The sequence below is a fragment of the Anopheles cruzii genome, chromosome 2 (assembly GCF_943734635.1).
Source record: "Anopheles cruzii chromosome 2, idAnoCruzAS_RS32_06, whole genome shotgun sequence".
NCBI classification, from domain to species: domain Eukaryota; kingdom Metazoa; phylum Arthropoda; class Insecta; order Diptera; family Culicidae; genus Anopheles; species Anopheles cruzii.
Window position 1 is genome coordinate 26,840,513 of NC_069144.1, and position 21,440 is coordinate 26,861,952.

The 21,440-nt window shown below is 50.0% G+C and overlaps 3 protein-coding genes across 9 annotated transcripts in view; 1 reads left to right on the forward strand and 2 right to left on the reverse strand.

The window, feature by feature from the left end:
- Positions 1–225: 225 nt before the first annotated feature.
- Positions 226–2,906, reverse strand: LOC128275427 (SET domain-containing protein SmydA-8-like). Of its 2 annotated transcripts, none has more exons than XM_053013929.1 (5): positions 2,275–2,906; positions 2,017–2,154; positions 1,791–1,925; positions 787–1,708; positions 226–722 (listed from the first exon to the last, which is right to left on the reverse strand). In XM_053013929.1, the coding sequence occupies exons 1-5, from the start codon at positions 2,434–2,436 to the stop codon at positions 478–480; spliced, it is 1,602 nt and encodes a 533-aa protein (XP_052869889.1). In that variant the 5' UTR covers positions 2,437–2,906; the 3' UTR covers positions 226–477. The 2 variants fall into 2 exon arrangements, with proteins under 2 accessions (XP_052869889.1, XP_052869883.1); XM_053013923.1 differs by having other exon boundaries at positions 227–722; positions 787–1,720; positions 1,803–1,925.
- A 1,949-nt stretch (positions 2,907–4,855) lies between these two features.
- LOC128278048 (methanethiol oxidase) lies at positions 4,856–6,720 on the forward strand. The gene is made up of 4 exons (XM_053016690.1): positions 4,856–4,965; positions 5,046–5,245; positions 5,304–6,526; positions 6,591–6,720. The coding sequence occupies exons 1-4, from the start codon at positions 4,962–4,964 to the stop codon at positions 6,634–6,636; spliced, it is 1,473 nt and encodes a 490-aa protein (XP_052872650.1). The 5' UTR covers positions 4,856–4,961; the 3' UTR covers positions 6,637–6,720.
- Positions 6,721–10,742: 4,022 nt separating this feature from the next.
- Positions 10,743–21,440, reverse strand: part of LOC128269475 (ryanodine receptor) — a 28,237-nt gene continuing 17,539 nt past the window's right edge. For 4 of the 6 annotated variants that reach the window (XM_053006954.1, XM_053006950.1, XM_053006955.1 and 1 more), the window contains 11 exons: positions 21,290–21,427; positions 20,636–20,922; positions 19,906–20,576; positions 19,149–19,834; positions 18,570–19,064; positions 18,269–18,502; positions 17,782–17,894; positions 15,197–15,290; positions 14,881–15,129; positions 11,169–14,681; positions 10,743–11,101 (listed from right to left, as the gene is read on the reverse strand). In XM_053006954.1, coding sequence (XP_052862914.1) covers positions 10,886–11,101; positions 11,169–14,681; positions 14,881–15,129; positions 15,197–15,290; positions 17,782–17,894; positions 18,269–18,502; positions 18,570–19,064; positions 19,149–19,834; positions 19,906–20,576; positions 20,636–20,922; positions 21,290–21,427 — 6,696 coding nt within the window. In that variant the 3' untranslated portion in view covers positions 10,743–10,885. Of the gene's footprint in view, positions 11,102–11,168; positions 14,682–14,880; positions 15,130–15,196; positions 15,291–15,992; positions 16,103–17,781; positions 17,895–18,268; positions 18,503–18,569; positions 19,065–19,148; positions 19,835–19,905; positions 20,577–20,635; positions 20,923–21,289; positions 21,428–21,440 lie in introns of all 6 variants that reach the window. The other 2 variants (XM_053006952.1, XM_053006953.1) reach the window with 2 other exon arrangements.

The window sequence follows — 21,440 nt, forward strand, 5'->3', positions numbered from 1 at the left end:
CAACCGGTGTACAGAACTCAACCGGGACGAGTCTATGGATTTTCATTTCTTGCTCTGCGATGAGAACTTGTGAAATATTTATTCAGCGCATTTCAAAACGCCTTCCGAAAGGGTGTCAAGTTACTCTATGAAACGAGAGACAATATCACACCGTAGACACTTTGATCGCCAAGGTCTTAACGTGGAGCGGCTTTGATTCTTTCCCCAGCCAAACGTCGGAACTCTCCTGAATAAAGTAAGCTCAGAAAATTTGAAAATGTGTCTCATTAATAAGTCGTATCTCTCCAGTCTACGCCTATTTCCAGGAAAAATGAAGTAACAATCTCAAACATAGGCTAACAACGGTGCTTTATTTTCTAAATGAGAGTGTTTAGTCTGCTACCATTCTCTAGGAATCACTTTGGGTGCTGTCTTCGTGCAATGCAATGCTAATCTATGTGTCGCTGTCTTGGTGCTACTGTCCACCGAACGTTTGATCTAATCTTTGATACCTAAAAGAGACTTTAGCGCTTGTGCGTTTAACCTCGCCTGCCCGCAAATCTTACTTTCCATCAGCACGCTCGGTTCGTGCAGTAGCATCCGGATACACTCGTCGGCGTTGAACAGTGACTCTTCCAGCTGGGCCGTACAGGCTGGATTGTTGGACTCCGTGCTGCGTCGAGCAAGTTCCGCAAGGGCCGCGTGAAGCTCGAATCTCGTAGCCCCGAATGCGCGGGCCTCGGCTAAAAGTGGATAGACCAAATGAAACAAGGCTAGACTAGACTAGATCGCTGCATTACACCCTACCTGGGCAGATCTTCTCGAACAGTGCCACCAGATCCTGACACAGTTTGATTTTGTTCATCAGCTTGTCGTAGGGGATCTTTTTGATTGCCTCCGGAGCCTTCCCACCGATCACCTGCGACAACGATATCTTCACGTCCACCAGGTACTGATGGTTGGGCGTGAGCCACTTGGAGTAATGCTTCATGTACTTGTTGCAGTGGTCCTCCCGATGCTTCTGCATCGCCTCCAGGTCCATCCGGGCGCGCTCTAGAATTTGGCCAACGGCCGCACCCGTCACCTCCTGGTGGCACTTCAGACAACGCCAGTCGTCCTTCCACTCATCCTTGTTTATCGGCAACAGGTAGCCCTTGCACTTCGAGTCCTTTTGAAACCCGGCACAACGGAGCGCACTGAAGTACGTCTCGAACTCGGTCGGATCGTTGCACCGATCACACTCACAGTGGAACATCTTCGTCTGCTGCAGATGCTCCACCCGGTTGCCGGTGGTCCACATCACGTCCGTGTAGCAGATGCTGAGCCGATCGCCCCGTTTGATCGCATTCGGTGCCCAGATCACTATTTCACCCCGGTTGGTGAAGCTTTTCGTCAGATTCGGCCGGCACGAGTGCTCCAGCATCGAGGCCAGGTTGTAGATCGCCACCGAGGACGGATCCGTCAGTGGGACCTCGTGCCCATTCACCTGGATAATGCCGACCACCCGCAGAATCTCGTCCTCATCCCAGCGGCTCTCGCACTTGAAAAACCTCGGAATGAGTTTGGCAACCCCTTCGCGATCGTTGCGCCACTGTTCGGAACCTCGCCGTTCCTCGTCGTGTGACTCGAGCCGAAGGAGGGTCTCCCATCTTGCTGGATCACTTTCGGCCAGCAGAAGACACCGTAAGGGCATTACACACTGGTACATCGGATGTGGCACGTAAAAGTGCTTAACGGAGACCTGGGAACACGGGAAGCAACACGGATCACACTGATGCTCACCCGGATAGTTGGCCACCATTCCGGGGCACACTGATACTTGCCTTGCTCCCTCGCCCTACGGTCAGCTTGCATTCATCCCGGTGAGCCGGATGGTCTTGGCAGGAACGCTTACACACTGGCCAACCACACTGCTCACACTCCAGATATTTATTCTCTTGTAAACCCTGAAACGAGGTGCATTTTGTATGATATTGGACGTCGTTTATTGAGCATCAATTAGAATTGCTCTACGAAATGTTGTAACGAACTACACACCTGCAAACATCCGACGCAGACAGGTCCGGTGATTTGCGCGGGCCCATGAACCAGAGGCGATTCCTTGATGACGATTTCGCCCGCTTTGATGTCCCTGGTGGCCACCAAAAACCGGCCAAACTGGTCGTTGGAGAAAATCTGTAATAGTTTGTAACATTATTTAACTTTGTAGCACAAAAAATTCCATTTTTCCGAAGTAAATCCGAAGCTCTGATGAACCCAGCCCATGGAACATCCGAAATGAATGTTAAGCCGTACCTTGAACGGGTTGCAGGTGAGTTTATGCGTCTTCCAGTGTCGCTGCTGATGCTCCACGCTACAGTAGAACACCATTGCACACCGGGAGCATCGCTTCGTTGCGTCCACCTTACAGACCGGACATATCTTCTCAATCCGATCGGAATCTTCGTCTTCGAGCATCCCAACTAGAGCGAGCGCTTCAACCGAACTTCCGCAACACTAATTGCTTCGGCCACAAACAACACTCACAAACGGACCGTTTATATTTTCCTACGCAACAGATGTTACTCCGCGGTTGATCGTTTGTTCCACGTGCTCGGCGGAAAGTCACGTCTGTGGCGGTCTGTGGTTTGTTCGGCGAGGCAGTGTCAGCACCAGGAAACGATATTTTTATCTTCGCCTTATTTCTTGCGTCCTCATTTCAAACGGGCAGCGAACCGCGGGCCCGACAATGGAATGTAACTTTGGATTGTTTCTTCAACGATCGAAGATCCGATCGACGCACTATTTCACACTAACTAACTTGATTGCGTAGTTTGCAGTTGTAAGTAAAGTATGTTTTAAGGGCTCTAGAGAACCGCACGATCCACGATTACGAGAAAGTGTGTTGAAAGACTTGCGTACGCAACCACGATATGGCGAACTGGCGATCGACGAAACCGACGAACAACTGAGTGGAAGTCTGTCCTGCCTTCGGTTGAAGTTGGTAAAGATCGCGAGAGTTGTCTACTGCTCTGTGCGCAGGCGCACTCCTTGAGACTGCCCGACTTAGCCCGCGACAAGGAAAACATATGATCCTAACAATCACAGCAACCGTGGCCGGCAACCGTTACATCCAAGAAGCGGTGCGAGCGGCGCTCTCATTTGGCCCAAGTGTGAGATGATCGCTCTTTTGCGTGAATGGAATGGAAATTAGGAAGCGTGAAGCGGAACTCACAAATTTATTTTCACAAGAGTTATTTATCGTTAATCACCGGTTTGTGGTTTTCCGGATCCACACAAACAGGATTAACCCTGTTAGTAGTAGGGGTTAGAAAAGGAACACAATAAATAAGATGAATTAGAAATGAATCTGATTCAACATTTTATACGGTTTGTGGCATTTTCCGATAGTTTATTGAACTACAGTTGTAAACCAAACACGACTACCGTTGCCAACAGCGAAGTATTTATTTCGGGGCCCGTTTATTTCAGTATCACAAAGAAGCTTGGAAAACAAAGAGACGGAATCTACGGGATAGTTTTGCCTTTTTGATAAACGAAAAGCAGTCAGGTGGAAGCATAAGAAGTATCAGCACACCGGAACGAGCGGCCGGTGACAACGATGTCTCCCTATGTCAGTCGGTCGAACGATACAGAACCAGGTGCTTTCAGTATCATAGCACCATAGCAAAGATCATCCTACCTCAATAATGGCTACCCACCAGACTTTGCCAGACCATAAAGGCTTGCAGGATATTTTTGGCCCCAGGTTTCACTTTCTGCCAGACACGGTACGCGTCCAAATGGCAAGTACCGAGACCGGCCCAAGCCAAGCAACAACCGAACGCAGTGCGCCACGTGCCACCAGGCACTCGTGACGATCGGTGCCTTTCGTAGCAGCATTTTCAGACTCGCTCATTTCGTGTCACGCACGGTCGTGTGTTAAAAATAGTCTTCACCACCCGCCCCAAGAGCTGCGACTTGTCGGGGCTACGATAATTTACGATCGTGCGTGCGACCGCACCGATCGCCGAATATACGTTTTTATTATAATTGATTATGATCTTTCGCTCAGGGAGGCCCGGTGGGTCCTTAAAGGCGTGCGAAGATGCATCTCCGACGTGCTGTGGAGAAGGTGTGCACTGTCGTTAATCTTGCAGATGGATTATTTGACATTCGTTCGACGATTGCCGCGCGCGATGTAGCAATTAGTGAACCAAACCGCGTAACCCCGAGTTGTTTTTATGTTGGTTAATTGTTATAGATTTGACAAAATTATTTGAACAAACCGATGTTTATGTCTTGTGGTTCATGGTTCTAGTGGTGATTATATTCTCGGGAAGGCAAACACATCATCAATTTATGTTTGTTTGCAAAACAATAAGCAGCAACAAGGTAAATTCGTAAACTTTTCTCCTGGTTGATGGATAGATGACAATAATTTTCAATTTTAATTATCTGCTATCTGCGGATACATTTCGGTTGCGGCCATCAATCAACGTCGGTATTTGGCGTGCTCTTAATCTTTTCTGGTTATCACACTTCCAAGCTGACCGATTCGGTCATCAAAGATTTCGTGTATTCGTAAGGCGGCAAGCAGAACGTCGCGGTATTGGTTCCACGGTCCCAGTCAAACGCATCGCACCAACACCGAACGGAACCAGAGTTGTCAAGTCAATCGCTACACGCGCTGTTTACAAGTTTATTCCTGTTTCGCCCTGTTATCTTTGGCACTGTGCGAAGCAAAAACGCGCGCACACCACTTGAAACGCGCGGTCCCCAAGCGGAATGGCAAAGAGAAGCAGCCAATGGCTCTAGGGATACTGCGATCGCGGACCCTGCACGACCACATATGCACGTCGCGCCGCTTGTGCAGATATGCGCCGGGCGCGATAGAACGTTTTATTCAACGCGGAGGCATCGACGAAGCTGTGCGCAAATAAGAGATTTGAGGCCCTGTTCCAGAAGATCCGTTGAGGTACAATCTTTCGCCAGTTGATAAGATGGGTAAGTAGTTTGTTATTCGCGGATTCACGGACGCACTTCTGAACGCCAAATCATTCGTTCATTCATTTGTTGTATTGTAGAGGATTTGAAAGATACATGGGGAATCATCCGCACCCACGGCCACTGTGGTCCAGGTTATCCAAATCCGCTTTATGCCTTCTTGAAGGGGCCGGTGGAGAAGCTGCTTTATGTGGTCTGCGTGCAGCCGAATCTTGACGAGGAACACGGAGATTATCTGGCCACGGTTGATGTTGATTCAGCAAGCCCCACGTACTGTCAGGTAAGGGTTTCGCTGTTTCGTCTTCTTCGTGCTAACATCTCCATGTCATTTCGGGCAGGTCATTCATCGCACGTTCACCAACAGCAAGGGAAATGAGCTGCACCACAGTGGCTGGAACACCTGTTCAAGTTGTCACGTTCGGGCGCATCACGCGAAGGACGTGCCCATAAGGGACCGAATGGTGCTGCCCTGTCTGAACTCGGACCGGATCTTCATCGTCGATACCGGAACGGATCCGCGGGCCCCGAAGCTGGCCAAGGTGATCGAGGGCGACGTACTGAAGTCGGTCGGCTGTACGGCTCCCCACACGACGCACTGTCTACCGAACGGCAACATTATGGTGTCGGTGATGGGAGACGCCGAGGGGAAGGCGTTGGGCGAGTTCGTCGAGTTTGACAAGAACTTTGAACTGGTGGGCAAGTGGACCCGAGGCGAGAAGAAGGCTGCCTGTGGGTACGACTATTGGTACCAGCCGAAATTCAACGTACTGGTGGCGTCCGAATGGGGTGCTCCGCGACTGTTCCGTCGTGGATTTCAACCCACGGATATCGACGATTGGACGCAGTACGGTCGTCGGTTGAACTTCTACCGCTGGCAGGAGCGCGAACTCTTCCAAACGCTCGATCTCGGCTTGGAAGGGGCCACTCCGCTCGAGATTCGCTTCCTGCACAGTCCCAGGGAGAACCAGGGTTACGTGGGATGTGCGCTGAACGCGAATGTCTATCGGTTCCACCAGGAACCGGGCGCCAACGAGTACACGGCTGAGAAGGTGATCGACGTCCCGGCGAAGAAGGTCGCCAACTATGGCGACCCCACGATCGGTGGTATGATGACGGACATTCTGATTTCGCTCGATGATCGCTTCCTGTACTTCAGCAACTGGCTGCACGGGGATGTGCGTCAGTACGATATTCGCGACCGTGCCCGACCTCGCCTTACTGGCCAGGTGTTCCTCGGTGGCGCCATTCAGAGTGATTCGAAGGTGCGCGTTCTGGAGGATCCGGAGCTGAGCGAGCAACCGGCGCCACGCTACGTGAAGAACCGCCGTCTGCAGGGAGGGCCGCAGATGCTGCAGCTGTCGCTGGACGGGAAGCGCCTTTACGTATCGTCCAGTTTGTTCTCGCCCTGGGACAAGCAGTTTTACCCGGAGATGGTACGGGCCGGGGGTACGATCGTTCAGTTGGACGTCGACATCGTGAATGGTGGCATGAAGGTGAACGAAGACTTTCTGGTGGATTTCGCCAACGAACCGTACGGACCTGCATTGCCTCACGAGATGCGGTAGGTGGTTGAAATTTTCTGTTTCACATTCAAAGACCTTTATGGCTCGAATCGCTCTTTTCAGCTACCCCGGAGGCGACTGTACGTCAGACATTTGGCTGGAATCGTAAATTGCTGTCAACATTTCGTAAACATTCCTTTTTTGCTTAATAATCTGAAGTGTTGTGGAATTCGGTCAATTACATGAAATAAATGATACATATTTTCTACGTAAACTATGCGAGTGCATTCATGGACTGAATCATTTACTCCGAATAAGTAAATAAGGCTGATTGAACATCAAATGGCACTATAAATCGAATATGGAACCGGATGTGGATGTGAATAGAAGACACATTTTCTCCACTAATGTACTGTCAGATGAATACCTATTCGAACTTCCTTTAGTTAACCTTATTTATGGGTATTATTTTTTGAAGTTTTGCAAAACGTTAAACTACCGAAAAAAGAACTGGAATTTACATCACTCAAACATCAAAGGAAAGTTTGAACATTTAGTTCGAAGAGCTGTCTTTCGATCTAAATGTCTACTGAACAAGAAAGGTATGGACACGGATTGTCCAGCCGATTCCATTTAAATCCCAGAATCTGACAATGTTTTTGTTCGGACAGAATATCGAGTCAATACAGTTAACATCGACCAATGTCTTGCAGTTACTTACACAGCTGGAGGCCCAGGTCTAGAAATTGATTGATACATATTTTACAACCCCTCAAGCACGCTGCCTGCCAAGGGTTGGCCCAGATTTGCGTCCAACGTCGATTCGTGCCCTAAAAGAACTGTCAGGGTAAGACGTATGACTGACGGGGATCTCCAGCACAAAAGCAACCGAGAGAGAAACCCTGTCCGGACGAAACGGACTTGCGGAACGGATGTTCTATGTTGGGCTTCATAGATTCCAGAACAAAACATTTTCGGTCCGATTATGCTCGAACCGATGGGGCCCACGGCCTGACAGCAGCAAACCCAGTTATCGTGCCCGGTGCCAATTGAACGGATCCCGGACCGATGTGAAGCGCGACGTTGATGATGGGCTGACGATCTACTTTCCAGGCGACTTTCTCGGGGCAGCCTCACGGCAGGATGCCAAGCGCGACCGTTAGCCGAGCGCCTCGGTTCGGGTTCGGCTCGTTTTGCATATTTTATTTTCAATTCAATTCAATTTGCTAACTGGGCAGCGGGCACTGCGACTGCTTGCGCTGCAGTCGGAACCTGACACAAACTCCGAGAACGGCGGTGACGATGGTTGTGACAAAACGTCAACAGAAGGATACCGACCATCTCGTAAGAACGAATTGGATCGCACAAATGCGAATGCGATTAGAGACCGAGACTGGAGCGTATCCTTTTTTTTGCTATGTCAGGGTCCAGGGTACGGTTACCGATGCTAAGATGCATCTCGTTATCGTTTATTGGTTGTAGTACGTCGTGTAGCTGTTTTTATCGCCGGCGGAGTTTTCCGAGAATGTGAGGCACACGTGCTTATGCAAATGTCGGCTTTCGTGTGATGAAGCGGTGTATCGGTTCGTTGGATTGATAATTCGTGCCTTGTTTCTTAACTTACCCAAATCAATGTTTGTCATCCAGTAAATCGCTGTTAAGGTAAATGAACAGAGGAATGTTAATCATGATGAGTTACAATAAAAGATCGGATACATTACAATACACAATAGGACCAGATATATACGCAAGTACTAAATATGTCTCTTTTATCAATATATGTTGGTAAATTGAATTATCAGCGGTGAAACCCCCGAAAACCGACCACAATTGTTTGGGGCCCCGCGTATCATCACGTGATATTGACGCGGACCGACAACGGAGCCCGATTAGCGGGGGATGGAGTAACGTTGGCTCAGTTGGGCAGCTGAGCAGCTGCACGGCGTGTTGATTAGAGGACACGTTTCCGTCACGTTTACTGTGTCTTAGATTATGGCCGTAGCTGATGGCGGCAGCGTACGACCGCACGACCTAAGAACCGTCTGGCCGCGCGACGAGTTCCTTCAATCGATAGGAGGCACGCGAGATAAGAAACACTTAGCTATACAATTTCACTCCGAAGACAATTTCGTAGACGATGCTTGCAAGGGCAGTGGCGCAGCTATTAAACGATCATTTTCGTTTTAAAACATCTGCCGTAAGAAAACAGAACGTTCTTGCCAAAGTACATCATTGCCCTATGGATAAGCGTTCGGCGTGCTACAATGTGATGTAGAAAAGAATTTGAAAAGCTTTGAAAAAAATCTCATTTTCAAACAAATTATTGGCGGGGTTTGACAAATCTTAATCATAATCTTATAACCCTTATCAAATCAATATTTTGCAACTAACAAACAAAACAACGGTTTTTATTCGACATTTGTGATCAAGAACCAACTAAACCGATTTGGCTGAAAATTGGTGCGATTCCGGCCACAACCTGTTGGAATCCTGGAATGTTGAAATGAAGGGGATGGATTTTGGTTCTTAAAACAATAAATTCCAATAACAGGTTGGCAAATCATGAGGTTTTAGTTTAGGGGCAACGACCGGGGCAACGAGCTAAAGCTTCTGGCGGCAAAACACCATAAGAATCATGCGGAACAGAAGAGACAACTAAAAATCTAAAAGGAGTAGAAATTATGGCAGCATTTTGAGTGGATCTCGAAATAAGGGTTTCTGTTCGCGACACCGGATAATCGAGAAATGAGGATGAGCTGAGGCACGGCGATGCGCGCCGAGAACAGCTAGAGAGATCGTGATTGTTTCGAAACGTTTTATTGCTTCACAGTAACCTGCAGATAAAGTTTCATTCCAGGAGACCAGAACAAAATCTGGCAGAAAGTTCTCAGTCTCAAGCAGGGATACTGAGTTTGTTAATTGTTGAGCAACGATTTACAACACGAGAACACGAGAAGATCCGTAGCGAAGGATGAAAAAATAAAGTTCAACGATCATTTAGACGCTCGAATTGGGAATGAACTCTCTTTATTGGGTGAACTCTCTGGAATGAACTCTCTTTAATTGGGTGAACTCTCTGGAATGAACTCTCTTTAATTGGGTGAACCACCGACTTTCAAAAACCTTGCGTTCAACACAAAAATTCGGCAGCAAATTTGCACGCGATGGGAAATATTTCCCACGCGATGAAATATTTCACTAACATGTCGCGGAACCCTACCCGTACATCGATTACTTTGATTTTGAATTAACGGTGCCGACTTCTTTCATCGATTGCAACAACGACCCGTGTTTTTATTTCGTTTAGTTTAAATTCAATTTTATTTACCCTAAAAAATTCTCATAGTTTAACTAGATCTCATTCTTCAGTAACAAAAACGAATATGTGGCTAACGTTGGCGTACGCCGCCAGCCAGTTGTTTGTAGTAGAAGTGCCTTTGGTAGAGTAGAACTCGCTCGATGTAAAACAAAAATCAGAACCATTCGAAAGTGTGCATACGCTAAGCGGAAGAGGCACACAACTAAAGTTTTGACCTTCCCACGATATAATATTGCACCGCCAAAAAACTTATGCTAAAACGACAAGATTAACAAAACGCTGGAGCGGAGATAACGAAACCTAATAACATGCCTATTTGCGCATTTTTACAGTCTAAGCGCTATTGCACTAGCAACGAAAAGGGGTCGAAACGAAATGACTCGTGTCAGGGACAACAACAAGGGTAAAAAACGTAATAGAAAGGTCCGCCCGACGGACGAACGGCCCGGCGGAGCGAACAAAACGGTTTCGTTCGATAGTTCGAAGAGTGGCGTCTGACGGCCGATCTGATTTTCTTTTAGGCTGATACGTAAGGCCGAACGGCGCTGCTGATAAACTGCTAAAAAATGTACCGAAATTGTTCTGCTGCTTTGTTCTACCACAGTGGTCTACCACACCGCTGAGGTAGGATTTCTTGTCTTCGATTCGATTGTTCGCTATCAGGGAAACTCTATGTCTCATGGAAGTATAAGTTGGAGTAGTTTGCAACAAGCGTAAAGTGGTGTACTTTGTGCTCCTCTGCGACAGCGCTCTGGCTCTGGTCCTGTAGGGTGCAGATGTAATGTAGCGAAGCGATATGATTGCAAATCCAGCTCCGGCCTATCTAGTCCCACCGCTAGTTCGGTTTGTAAATGGGGTTGAGTATCGAAAAGACCAACCAGGTTGTCACGCTCCAAATGTGGTGGCCTCGACCTTTTCCGGTAAAAAGGACAAAATTTACAAATCTTTCACTCGCTTTTCTATCGCCTGACGTTCCCGTGCAAAGATGATTGTTCGTTTGTTTGTCTGTTCTTTGGTTTCAATTTTTGTGGGGGATAAACTTCGGATTAAGGTTATGTCACACTGTTTGTCGCAGGTGGTCCACAGGTAAGCACTAAGCCTAGCTGCCACCACCACCCAGTTCGTCCTCGTATTGCTTGCGGAAGCAGTCACCGACGGGGAAGAAGTCCCAGCACCGCTGCTGGTACATGTTCCACACGTACGTCTCTTGACCGGTGTACTCCGTGTCCGGTTTGTTGATTAAATGCATCAGGAAGAACATGTAGTTGGCCAAGTTGTGCTCTTGGGCCACGTGCGTATCGAACCCGTGCGGTACCTGAAAGACCAATCGACGGCGTCAATCCAGTGTTCCAAATCTTCGATCAACTTCGCGTCGGACTCACCTTATCAAAGTAGTCCTTGCCTATGCCACAGATAAAGCAGTTGGACTCCATGTCCTCCTTGACCGACTCGAGCTGATCACGCAGCTCACCGAACGCGTCAATGATCAAACCCTGGATGATGGCCAGCAGGATGACGATGACGAAGAAGAAGAACGTGATGTCGAACAGGATCCGGTACACCTCGTACTCGTCGCCGTCCGGATCGCCGATCTCGTCACCGATACCACCGCCCGCCCGCACACCCTTGTACAGGTGGAACACGAAGCAGGTAGCCATGTTGTGACACTTCCGGTCGCCCTCCTCGCCGTCGTCGTCCTCCTGGATGTAGAACTTGCGGAAGAAGTTGAACGCGATCACCGTGTAGATGTAGACGATGATCGTGAGCAGCATCACCGTCAGCACCAGCTGCTTGCCGTTGTGCGTGACCGACTGCAGGATCGTGCGGAGTGTCTTGAAGCCGACCGCCACGTCGAGCAGGTGGGCCGCGAAGAAGAACTGATTGAAGTTGCCCATCACCGAGAACGTAAAGTACCAGAGCGAGTACAGGAACGAGTTGTCCGTGATAGTAACGCCCGCCTTCCAGATCTGGTACCGCCAGTCGATGTTGGCGACGAAGCTGAAGAAGCCACCGCCCTCGTTCGCTTCCTGCGCCGCGAATGCCGTCTTCTCCATGCCGAGCAGGTTCGAGATCGAGTCGAAGTCGTACGTCTCGCTGTACTTCTGGCGGACCTTCTTCTTGACGAACTTGTCCCAATAGTTGACCGGGAACGTTTTGGCCGATATCACCAGCTTGTCCCAGTGCGACTTGATGTCGTCGTCCTCCGGTTGCTCCGCGATGAACAGACCATCGAACTCCAGCCGGCGGGCGATCTCCTTCTCGCGCTTGAAAATGGCAAGCGGAACCTTCAGGTGGTAGTAGGCGATCAGCATGGCGAGCGACACCAAACTGTGCAGCATGGCGGCCACCCGTAGCACGTGCTCCATGTAGAAAAAGTCCTCGTCGACGTGCACCTTCTCCAGTGGGTCCTCCTCTTCGCCTTCGCCGCCCTCGCCACTGCCACCTTCGCCACCACCGGAGCCGGTCTCGATGATACCGAGCCCGGAACCAAGTCCGGACCCAAGCCCCAGCAGCCCGTCGCCCGATCCTCCTTCGCCCTCGTCCTCGCCGCCCAGGACCGTTACCTTGTAGAACAGCAGCATAAAGTTGATGCAGAACGCCAGAACCAGTGCGACGTACTTAAGGTTGTAGAAGTTACGCGCCAGGTAGCTGACGCACTTCTTCGTGTACTTGGAGAAGTCGATCTGGTGGACGGCGGCTGGTTCTTTCGTTTCGGCGGACGCTTTCTTCGATTCGGCCTCGATGCTGGCCAGGGTCGCTTCCTGGGCCTTCTGGGCTTCCGTGCGCTCCTGGGCGGCTCGCTTGGCAGCCTCGCCACCGAGCAGGTCGACCAGCGTCATCGGAGACTCACCCGGCGCCAGACCTTCGCCCGTCTGCTCGGCCGAGCCATCTTCGGGGCTGCTTTCGCCCGTTTCCTCGATGGACGACGATGGGCTCAGGGCGGGCGATTCGTGCGGTTGCATGCGGTACTGTCCGTTTTCCTCCTTGCTGATGTCCAACCCGAACGCCTGCACCGTTCCCGGGGCCTCCTCTAGTGGGAGCGGTGGCAGCGCGCGGAGCGATGGTTCCGCTTCCGGGATCGGCCCCTCGTCCTCGTGGGCCGGGCCACGCATCAGCGACATCAGGATGTTTACGAGGTACCGGATCACGACCGACACACCGAAGCCCGAGTAGTAGAACGCGTAGAAGATCATCTTGAAAAAGCCGACTATGATTTCGGGGAATGATTTCGTCTGCAGCACGGTGATCTGGTGCTTGATGTTGGACGGGCTGATCATGTACATCGAGTAGGACAAACCATCCTTGATCGCCTGGATGGTGCGCTTGATCGGATCGCGCGCCGCGCGCTCCTCCTCCTCCTCGCTGATGTACGTGAACGCTTGATCCCGCCGCACGGTCGCCCCGTCGTCGTCGCTCGCCATCAGACCCGAGGCGTGCGTCATCTCAAAGATGGCGTCCTCGCAGAAGTTGACGAACGCCTCCAGTTTCTCCTTGTCGCCGCCCTCGGTGACGATCGAGTAGAAGAACGCGCGCTTCGACTCCTTGATCTGTGGCTTTTCCCACTGCTCAATGTTCGCCTCCTTGATCTCGAAGTACACCCGCTCGATGCGCTTCGACGAGCCCATGATCTCGATGCGCCCCAAGAACGACTCGAAGTAGTTCAGCACCGAGCCGGCCGTTTCGATGAACCGGGCCAACCGCGGTTCGTTCGGCATGTGCTCCGACAGGTTCGTCAGCAGGACGGCCAAATTGAAGCCGATCTCCTTGGCCGGCTCGTGGAACTGGTCGACGAAGCCGATGTAGTCGATCTTGCCGTCGTGGTTCGTTTCGCAGCACGCCAGCAGAAACTCGATCTCTTCCGGCGTGTAGCTCTTCTGCTGTTCCATCTTTTCGCGGAAATCCTTCGGCAAAATCCACCCATCCCCGTTCGGGTCGATCTCCATGAAGCTGGGCGTGGACGTGAGGTCCTTCAGCTTCAGGAACATATCGAAGTACTTCAGGATCAGCTCGACGTTCGAGGCCGACTCGACGAGCGTGTCCACCATCTGTTTACCGATCGTACCGTTGACGACGTTACCCTCCAGCATCGAAAGCATCATGGTGATCATGTCCTTCTGCAGGTTCAGCAGCTCCTTCAGTAGATCGACCTGGCTCGAGTGTTTCGACAGTTTGTCCTGCATGTGCGAGAACAGGAACAGGAAACCTCCGACGGCGTCCCACAGACGCGAGTGGGCCAACGCTTGCTGGTTCTGCGTACACGGACCCTGGATGACCTCCGTGAGCGTGTTGAAGACCTGGCTGGCGACTCCGATGGCCTTGAAGAAGTTGGCCTTACCGGCCGGATCGATCAGCTCCTTGCTCGAGTAGTGCCAGTAGAAGTCCATGATCGATTCCTGCAGCCGCAGCAGATAGTCGACGGTGCAGATGACCACGTTCACCGTGGTCGTGTTGCCGGCCTGCGTACGCAGATAGTTCTGCCAGTCCAGGTTGTGGCCCTCGCAGGTCAGCTGGATGAACCGGAACAGCGCGCACGTGAACTCGGCGTCGTGCATGTTCTTCTCGCCGGCGGCACCATCCGAACCGACGCCCAGACCTTCTGCCTTGGTGTTGCGCTCGAACGCGTCCAGATCGAGGACACTGCACGAGTTCATCAGCCCCGCGATCGAGGTGAAGAATCCAACGTCCTTCTTCTCCTTCAGGTGGTTCAGCATTCCCATCTGGATGTCGATGTTGCCACCGCGCAGCACCGCGATTCCCAGCTCGAGCGTTCGCATCACCATCTCCGACGGGAGACCCTTCGAGGCCGAAATGTGCAGTAGCACCATCTCCGCCACGCCGCGATTGGCCAAACGGGCCTGATGGAACAGTAGTTTCTGCTTCTCCATTTCTTGTTCCTGTAAAGGATGGCGAACACAGGATTAGTCAGACGCTAAGAACACACATCCGGTTAGCTGACCATTAGTACACATCCGCCTACCATTAGCTTTGCCATCGTCTGTCAGAGAGCGTGTCAGGGTTAGTCAGGGCACATGAGTTTGGTATGTATGGTTATTGGGAAGGCGACCGAAGCCTGGAAGATGGTGAGGTACTTACGTGAATGCTAGCGCCACCCTCGTCATCGCCAGCACCTTCCTCCTCGTCGCCACCCTCTTCTTCCTCTTCACCACACGATCGAGCCACAATGCTGGCGTAGGACATGTACAGGGGATCCTCTTGCAGGGCCCCGCTGCGCTCCGTCATAGCACCACGGCAGAACGTCGTCACGAGCTGTGTCAGCGGATCGGGCTTACTTTCTTCCTCTTCCTCGTCCTTTTTCTTCTTTTCCGCATCCTCGAAAGTTTGCTGAAGACGAAACGGAACGGTTTTTAGTTGCACCTGCACGGAGTGCACACGGAGTGACAGAGCTTACAGTTAGATCCTCAATCATGACTTCCTGGCCAACGTTCTCATCCTCCAGCCACAGCTCCGAGTAGCTTCTTCCAAATATGTTGCAAGCTCGGTGTCTGAAAAAACGTTAGCGATAAGGATTTGCAAGGCAAAAAAAAGATAAAAAGAAAAGAATATATTATTATCCAGAAGGAAACACACACATCATTACTTTGTTGAGAATAAAATAAAATTAAAAAAACTGAGCAACATAATCAAAACAATCATACAAAGAACAAACGGATAAGAAGCGATTCAAAATCAAACAAAACAATCAAACGACTTCCTTGGCCAGACCAACGTACTACGGTTTCGTTCGGCTTTTGTAATACAACGCCAAACGATGCCCCAACTGTCGGTGCCCGCTGTCCACTGGCCAACGAAGCTTTAGTAACGAAACAAACGTGCAAACGAAAACGAGAGAAAACTAAATTCAAAAACCAACCAAAAAAATATAAATCGATTGAGTAGAGTGAGAGAGAAACAATAAAGAAGGCTCATCGTAGGTAATGAGAAGGAAGTAGAATGTAAAAAGAAAACAAACAAAAACAGAGAGAAAAAGAATTACGCATTCAGTGCGGAAGGTGGCTCAGAAGAACAGAAGAAGAAAGAGGCTCAAAACATACAACAGCAACAAATCAAATCAAGAAAGGGGGAAAGAAAAACGAAGTCACAACAACAACAACAACGAAAACCAATCAGAAACGTTTAACGAAACCGACAACAGTAACGGATATTCAACAAAACGTAGAAAAAGAAGTAGAAAAAGACTCAGTCACCTGCTCAATCTATACATTGGTTTTGCTCTTAGACATGCAACAGCCATTTTGCGTCGTGCTTGTGATAAAACGTGTGTCCAATTAAGACCTTTGAGTTTAGGTCGGCATGCCTATATATATAGGTTTTAGTTAGTATATGCGGTTAGTAATTATTCTCTTATTCATCTCTGTTGTTGTTTCTTTTTTTTTGGGGGAGAGAGGTTTTTGTTTGGTTTTATCTTTAATTTCATTTGTGTTTACTGTTCAAAGAGTATTAAGGTCAAGTATCATCAGTTTATGGTGAGGCTCGTGGTGTGGCGGTGGATCGGGATCGGACAGGTGCGAAAAGGTGGTTCGAGTGGTATCTAACTACATTATGGCATGTATGCCGCCGACCAGCGGGGTGTGTTACGATCGTGTTAGCAATACAAAATGGTGACAATGAAACCGTGTCGGATATAAGTAACAATGTGATGTCTTTCATAGTTCTGACTGTCCAACTTAACACTTTTGGGCCACTTCATTCACTTACAGGCCAGGTTATAGGTGAAATAGTATGGGATAAATTGAATGAAAACATCTTTGTAAAAGTGCTTGCAATGAATATTTTAAAATTTTATATATTTTGTGAGTCAAAGGCATTAGCCTAGTCAAAGGTTTGGTTTGAAAATTCAAGGAAATATTAAAAGGTAGCAAATACTTTGGTCACTATGAATATTTTAAGCTATATCTTACGACAACACGAATTAAATGTTTCAAGAAATGTTGAAGAAATGAACCCTCGGCTAAACCACTATTTACAAGGCTCTGTTAATCGTTGTTTGAATCTATTCTAAACCCATAAACAAGGGCACAGTCTTGTTCATTCACGCAACCAAATCGCTCCAAGGTAAGACAAATTCGGATACAACGAGTGAGTGTGTGAGGAATGGTTTATAGAATTTTGTTTTAAATTGATTTTTGCGTAAGGCGAGGGCAGGAATTTCGCTTCCATTTGTACACTAGCGCTGATCTGTTACAGTGGGTGGCAAAACATTGTTTGCCATTGTGGGCATTGCATTGTTGTCTAGCATCAATAATGTTGGGTAGTTTTGGCACAGTGGTTAGTTGAATGTTTGGAACCGGATGGCGTGACACATCAACGTCAACAGCAACTCGGAACCTCGGGCGGGGGCATGCCAATCAACAATGGTAGCAGTGTAGCAATTTTCATGGGCCAGGATACAAATTTGCAAACGGGTAATTTAAGATTTTTCGGAACATTTCTTTCTCCATTTTATTTTGGTGATATTGTTGCTGTTGTTGCTTTTGTAGCCGTTGCAAGGCGTTGTTTGTTTCCGAAAACAAAACACTGAACAGTGGTGTAGCAAAACAGAAGAAAAGAAAAAAAAGAGGAAAGAACCAGACCAAACCAAGTCTCAGACACAGATAGGGCACTCAGCGCAGTAACGGAAAGGTGAGTTAAACTAAAAAGAACGGAACATGTCCACACACGTGTAACAGAAACGAGTAACGAGAGAAAAAGACAGAGAGCGAAAGATAGTAACAAAAATTGATACAAGATGCACAACGCACAACAAAAATCAATCCAAAACGTAAGTGGGACAAACGGAAAAAAGGTAAAACATGATCACAAAAAAATAAGGGAAAAAGAACGAAGATCACGAGCCAAAGAACAGAATGGAAGTAATCAAATAATAAAAACAGAAGATTAAAACGTAAAAAGAAAAACGAAATGTAAATCCAGAACAGAAAGAAAAAGATAAACGCCTTAACGAAGTACAAACAAGAAAAGAAACCATAATAAAACCTTGGCAGTGAATGTAAGGAAACTTGTCTGAAACAGGCAATAACCGCTCGTTTTCTCTGTATCGAGACGCAACTTCTGTAAACGTTTTTGCTTTGCTGTTGTGGATGGTCGATCTAGCGAAATACAAGTGAATCAGGTGTTTTAGAATCGTTGCTCGCCGGTGGAGATGTTTCGAGTGCAATTTCTCTATTTTTTTCGATTTGTTGTTTTTGAGGTGTACACAGATATTAGATCGAATGCTGAAATGAGCTGAAACGATGATCTCGATGACAGATGAGTGGTGCGTTAGTGCCTATTGAGGGTGTTACACACATAGAGGGAGTCCGTTCCGTCGGACGGACGTGGACGTGGAGTGTTTCGATTGAATATGGCGCATGAGGCGATCGGTGTGCAGTTGCAGATAAGAATGGGGAACAGGACCGGGAGTCGTGTGATGAGTAAATGACGTGACGGTGACGGTGACGGGTCCGTGTACCGACCGACTTACCATGTGCAGGCCAAACAAAACCTTGGCCATCGCGACGATCCGCTCCACCGTGTCTTCGATTTTGTTTTCCGGCTTCTTGTCGCTCTTCTCGACCGAGTCCTGCACCAGTTGCTCTTTTTTGCCGAGCTTCGAGTACAGGTAGTGCTGCCAGGACATCTCGTCGGCCGGATCGAGCTTGTCGGGCAGGGTGAGCTGCGTGCGGGCGAACTCAATCACCTCGTACTCGGGCATTTTCTGCACAGGATTCGTTCGATTCGTTAGTTAGTTCTTCCGGGACGAAAATCCACAGGTCCACAATTACCTTCAGATACCGGTCTTTGCAGTGCTGTACCAGCTCCTGCTCTTTGCCGGCGAACAGATTAAGACCGACCGGCAGCAGACGCTTCAGGCACGCCACCATCAGACTGGACTGAATTTCCTTGTCCTTGTCCCGCTTCTTGTCGCGGCTGCGCTTCTTCTTCTTCACCTTGCCGCCGGACGCGGGCACGTCACCCGAGATGGCGGCCGAACGGCGCGTCGCGGTCGGCATGATTAGGGCCATGTTGTCGATCTCGTTGGCCGAGATAAAGTTTTGCTCCTCCTTCAGGAAGTACTGGCTCTTGGACCACACGTTGAAGATCTCGGCCACGTGGTTGTACAGCTCTTCGGCCTCCGACACGTTGTCCTTCAGCCAGTGGTTGCGCTGCAGATCGACGTACTTGATGAGCAGCGGGTAGAACGAGTAAATGTCGCGCACCAGCAGTTGCCAGTCCTCCTGGATCTGGGCTTCAATCTGGGAGGTATCATCGGTGGAAGACTGTCCGATAGATAAAGAATGAAGGTAGGAGATTAGTGGAAACAAAGCATCAGGCGAGCTCCCGAATGCGACACGAAACGCTACCTTGAGGAAACCACGCAAGCTTTCCTCCTTGTGGAACATGCTGTCGCAGCGCTTTTTGACCCGCTCGGCCAGCGGCAGGAAGACGTCCTTCAGCAGCTCCTCCGAGCTGTTGATAATGATCTGCTGCGTGTACGTGGCGATTCGCGTCATCCACGGGGCGTTCTCGTTCGCAATGTTCTTGCGGATCATCTTCAGCACGTTCTTCAGCAGATGGTTCATATGGTCGGCCGTCACCATCGTGACGTGGTTACCCGACTGCGGGCTAACGTTGTCCGGGCCCTGATTCCACCAGAACGGCAGGTACGAGCAGAGCAGCGGCAAAATCACGTCGATAATGTGCTGCGCCTCCTGGTACGTTTTCTCCGACTCCACAAACTGATCCACCTCCGCCAGGATCGACTCCAGCGTCGGCATGTAGCTCTCCATTTTGGTCATAATATCTTGCGCCTCGAGCGAAGTGTCCGCGATGCGGTTGAGCAGCGAGAACGGGTTGTGCTTGTTGGCATGCGGCTCCAGGAAGGCCACCGGGAAGCAGGAACTGAACGCACCGAGGCACGACCCGAGCGCGGGCTTGTGGCGCTCGAGCTCGGTCTTGAGGTACTTGCGGTCGCGCGTCAGCGACGTATCGGTACCGAGGGTGTACAGCGCCGACAGGGTCTTGTACGATGCCACCTGAATTTCGTCCACTGCAAAGGTGCGCAAAAAAATTGTACTCGAATTCTAGAATGTCCCGTGATCACCCGTTCCCGCAACTTACGCAACAGATCACTGCCATAATCGCAGGCGGCCAGATGATCGAACAGTGACGTCAGAACCGGCAGGATCACCTGGTTGACGTACGCCAGCGAGGTGGACGTCTTCAGGTGCGTCCCGCGGAGCCGATCGTACTTGCCGTCCGTCAGATTGACGATCGTTTGTCCCAGATCGTCGGCGGTGTTGTTAAAGAACGTCAGCATCGAGGTGCGAATAAACTCGGGACAGTTCTTGACCAGCGACTTGGCGTCGATGCTCTTCACCAGCACCTGCAGACAGCGCACGGTGATGCGGACGTCCGCCCCGAACGCTGCCAGGCGGTAGCGCAGCAGGCTGGCCAGCTTGCAGAACAGGGCCGCCACCATCTCCTTCTCCTTCAGCGACGCAGCCCCGACGTTGTTGGTGGCCGTCGCGATCGCGATGAAGTAGTTGCGGTTCGTCGAGAAGTACTTCTCCATCAACGGCAGGACGACCTTTGAGAAGAACTTAATGTCCCGCGAGCATGTCTTGAACGACGACCGGCGACTGAAGGTGGTCGATGGTTTGAGCAGCTTCATGTTGATCGTCGCTCGATCGCTGTACGAGATCAGCTTCTCGAGCAGCGAGTAAGCGAAGCGCAGCTCGATGGCGGCCGTAGTCATGCCCGGTTCCTCCGTTCCTTGGCCACGCGATGGTCTGCGAAGATAAGAGCCTGTTAGAGACCTATCCAGTTCCTGTCGGTATCGTGGCCTTACTTGTGCAGCTTGAGCCCCTGGTACTGGAGATACTTCAGGAACTCCTGCGACCGCTCGCGGTCCTTGCGCTTCTCCTTGTCCGTCAGCAGATCGTACGGGACGAGCTGGGCGTGGATGGCCCCGCCGCACTGGTTCAGCTCTTCGTTCTTCTTCTTCGCCCAAATGTCGTGCGAGTTTTCGGCCAACCGTTCGGCCATGTTCTGCATCTCCCTGCTCAGCGTCAGGTTGGTCATGTCGACCGGGTGCGGATTGTAGTTGAACGGTGATCCCGTATCGGCCTGCAATTCCTGGCCGTGTTAAAGATCCATTCGCAAATGGGGAAAGCGAGCGGGTAAGCGAGCACACGGGGAAGTGAAAGCAGACGCGTGTCACAAAAAAACGGTGGAAAACCACAAACACAACACGCCGGGGACGGTGATTCGGGTAATCGGGTGCCAATTTCGTCGGGGTCCACCGGATGATGGTAGGGTGCAGTGTTTTGGATGGATGGACACAGTGCGGCATTTCGAAAATTTCGGTTTTCGGTTCGGTATGAGAAGAAGAAACGGGGGAAAACAATGGATGAGTGTTTCATAGGGCAGAGTGAACATCGGTGTAGGGAAAACACACAAAAAAGTGACCTGAAATGGAACCACAAGGACTGGAGCAACTTACAAGATTGGGCTTCGATTGGCGACGCATGGAACCGCGGTTCGATAGTGGGACGTCACCCTCGGAGTGCTCGATTCTCCAGTTCAACGCCAGCAGGCCCTTCAAGCTTTCCCGTACCGGCTCACGGTAACGTTCACGTTCCTGGAAAAGTTCC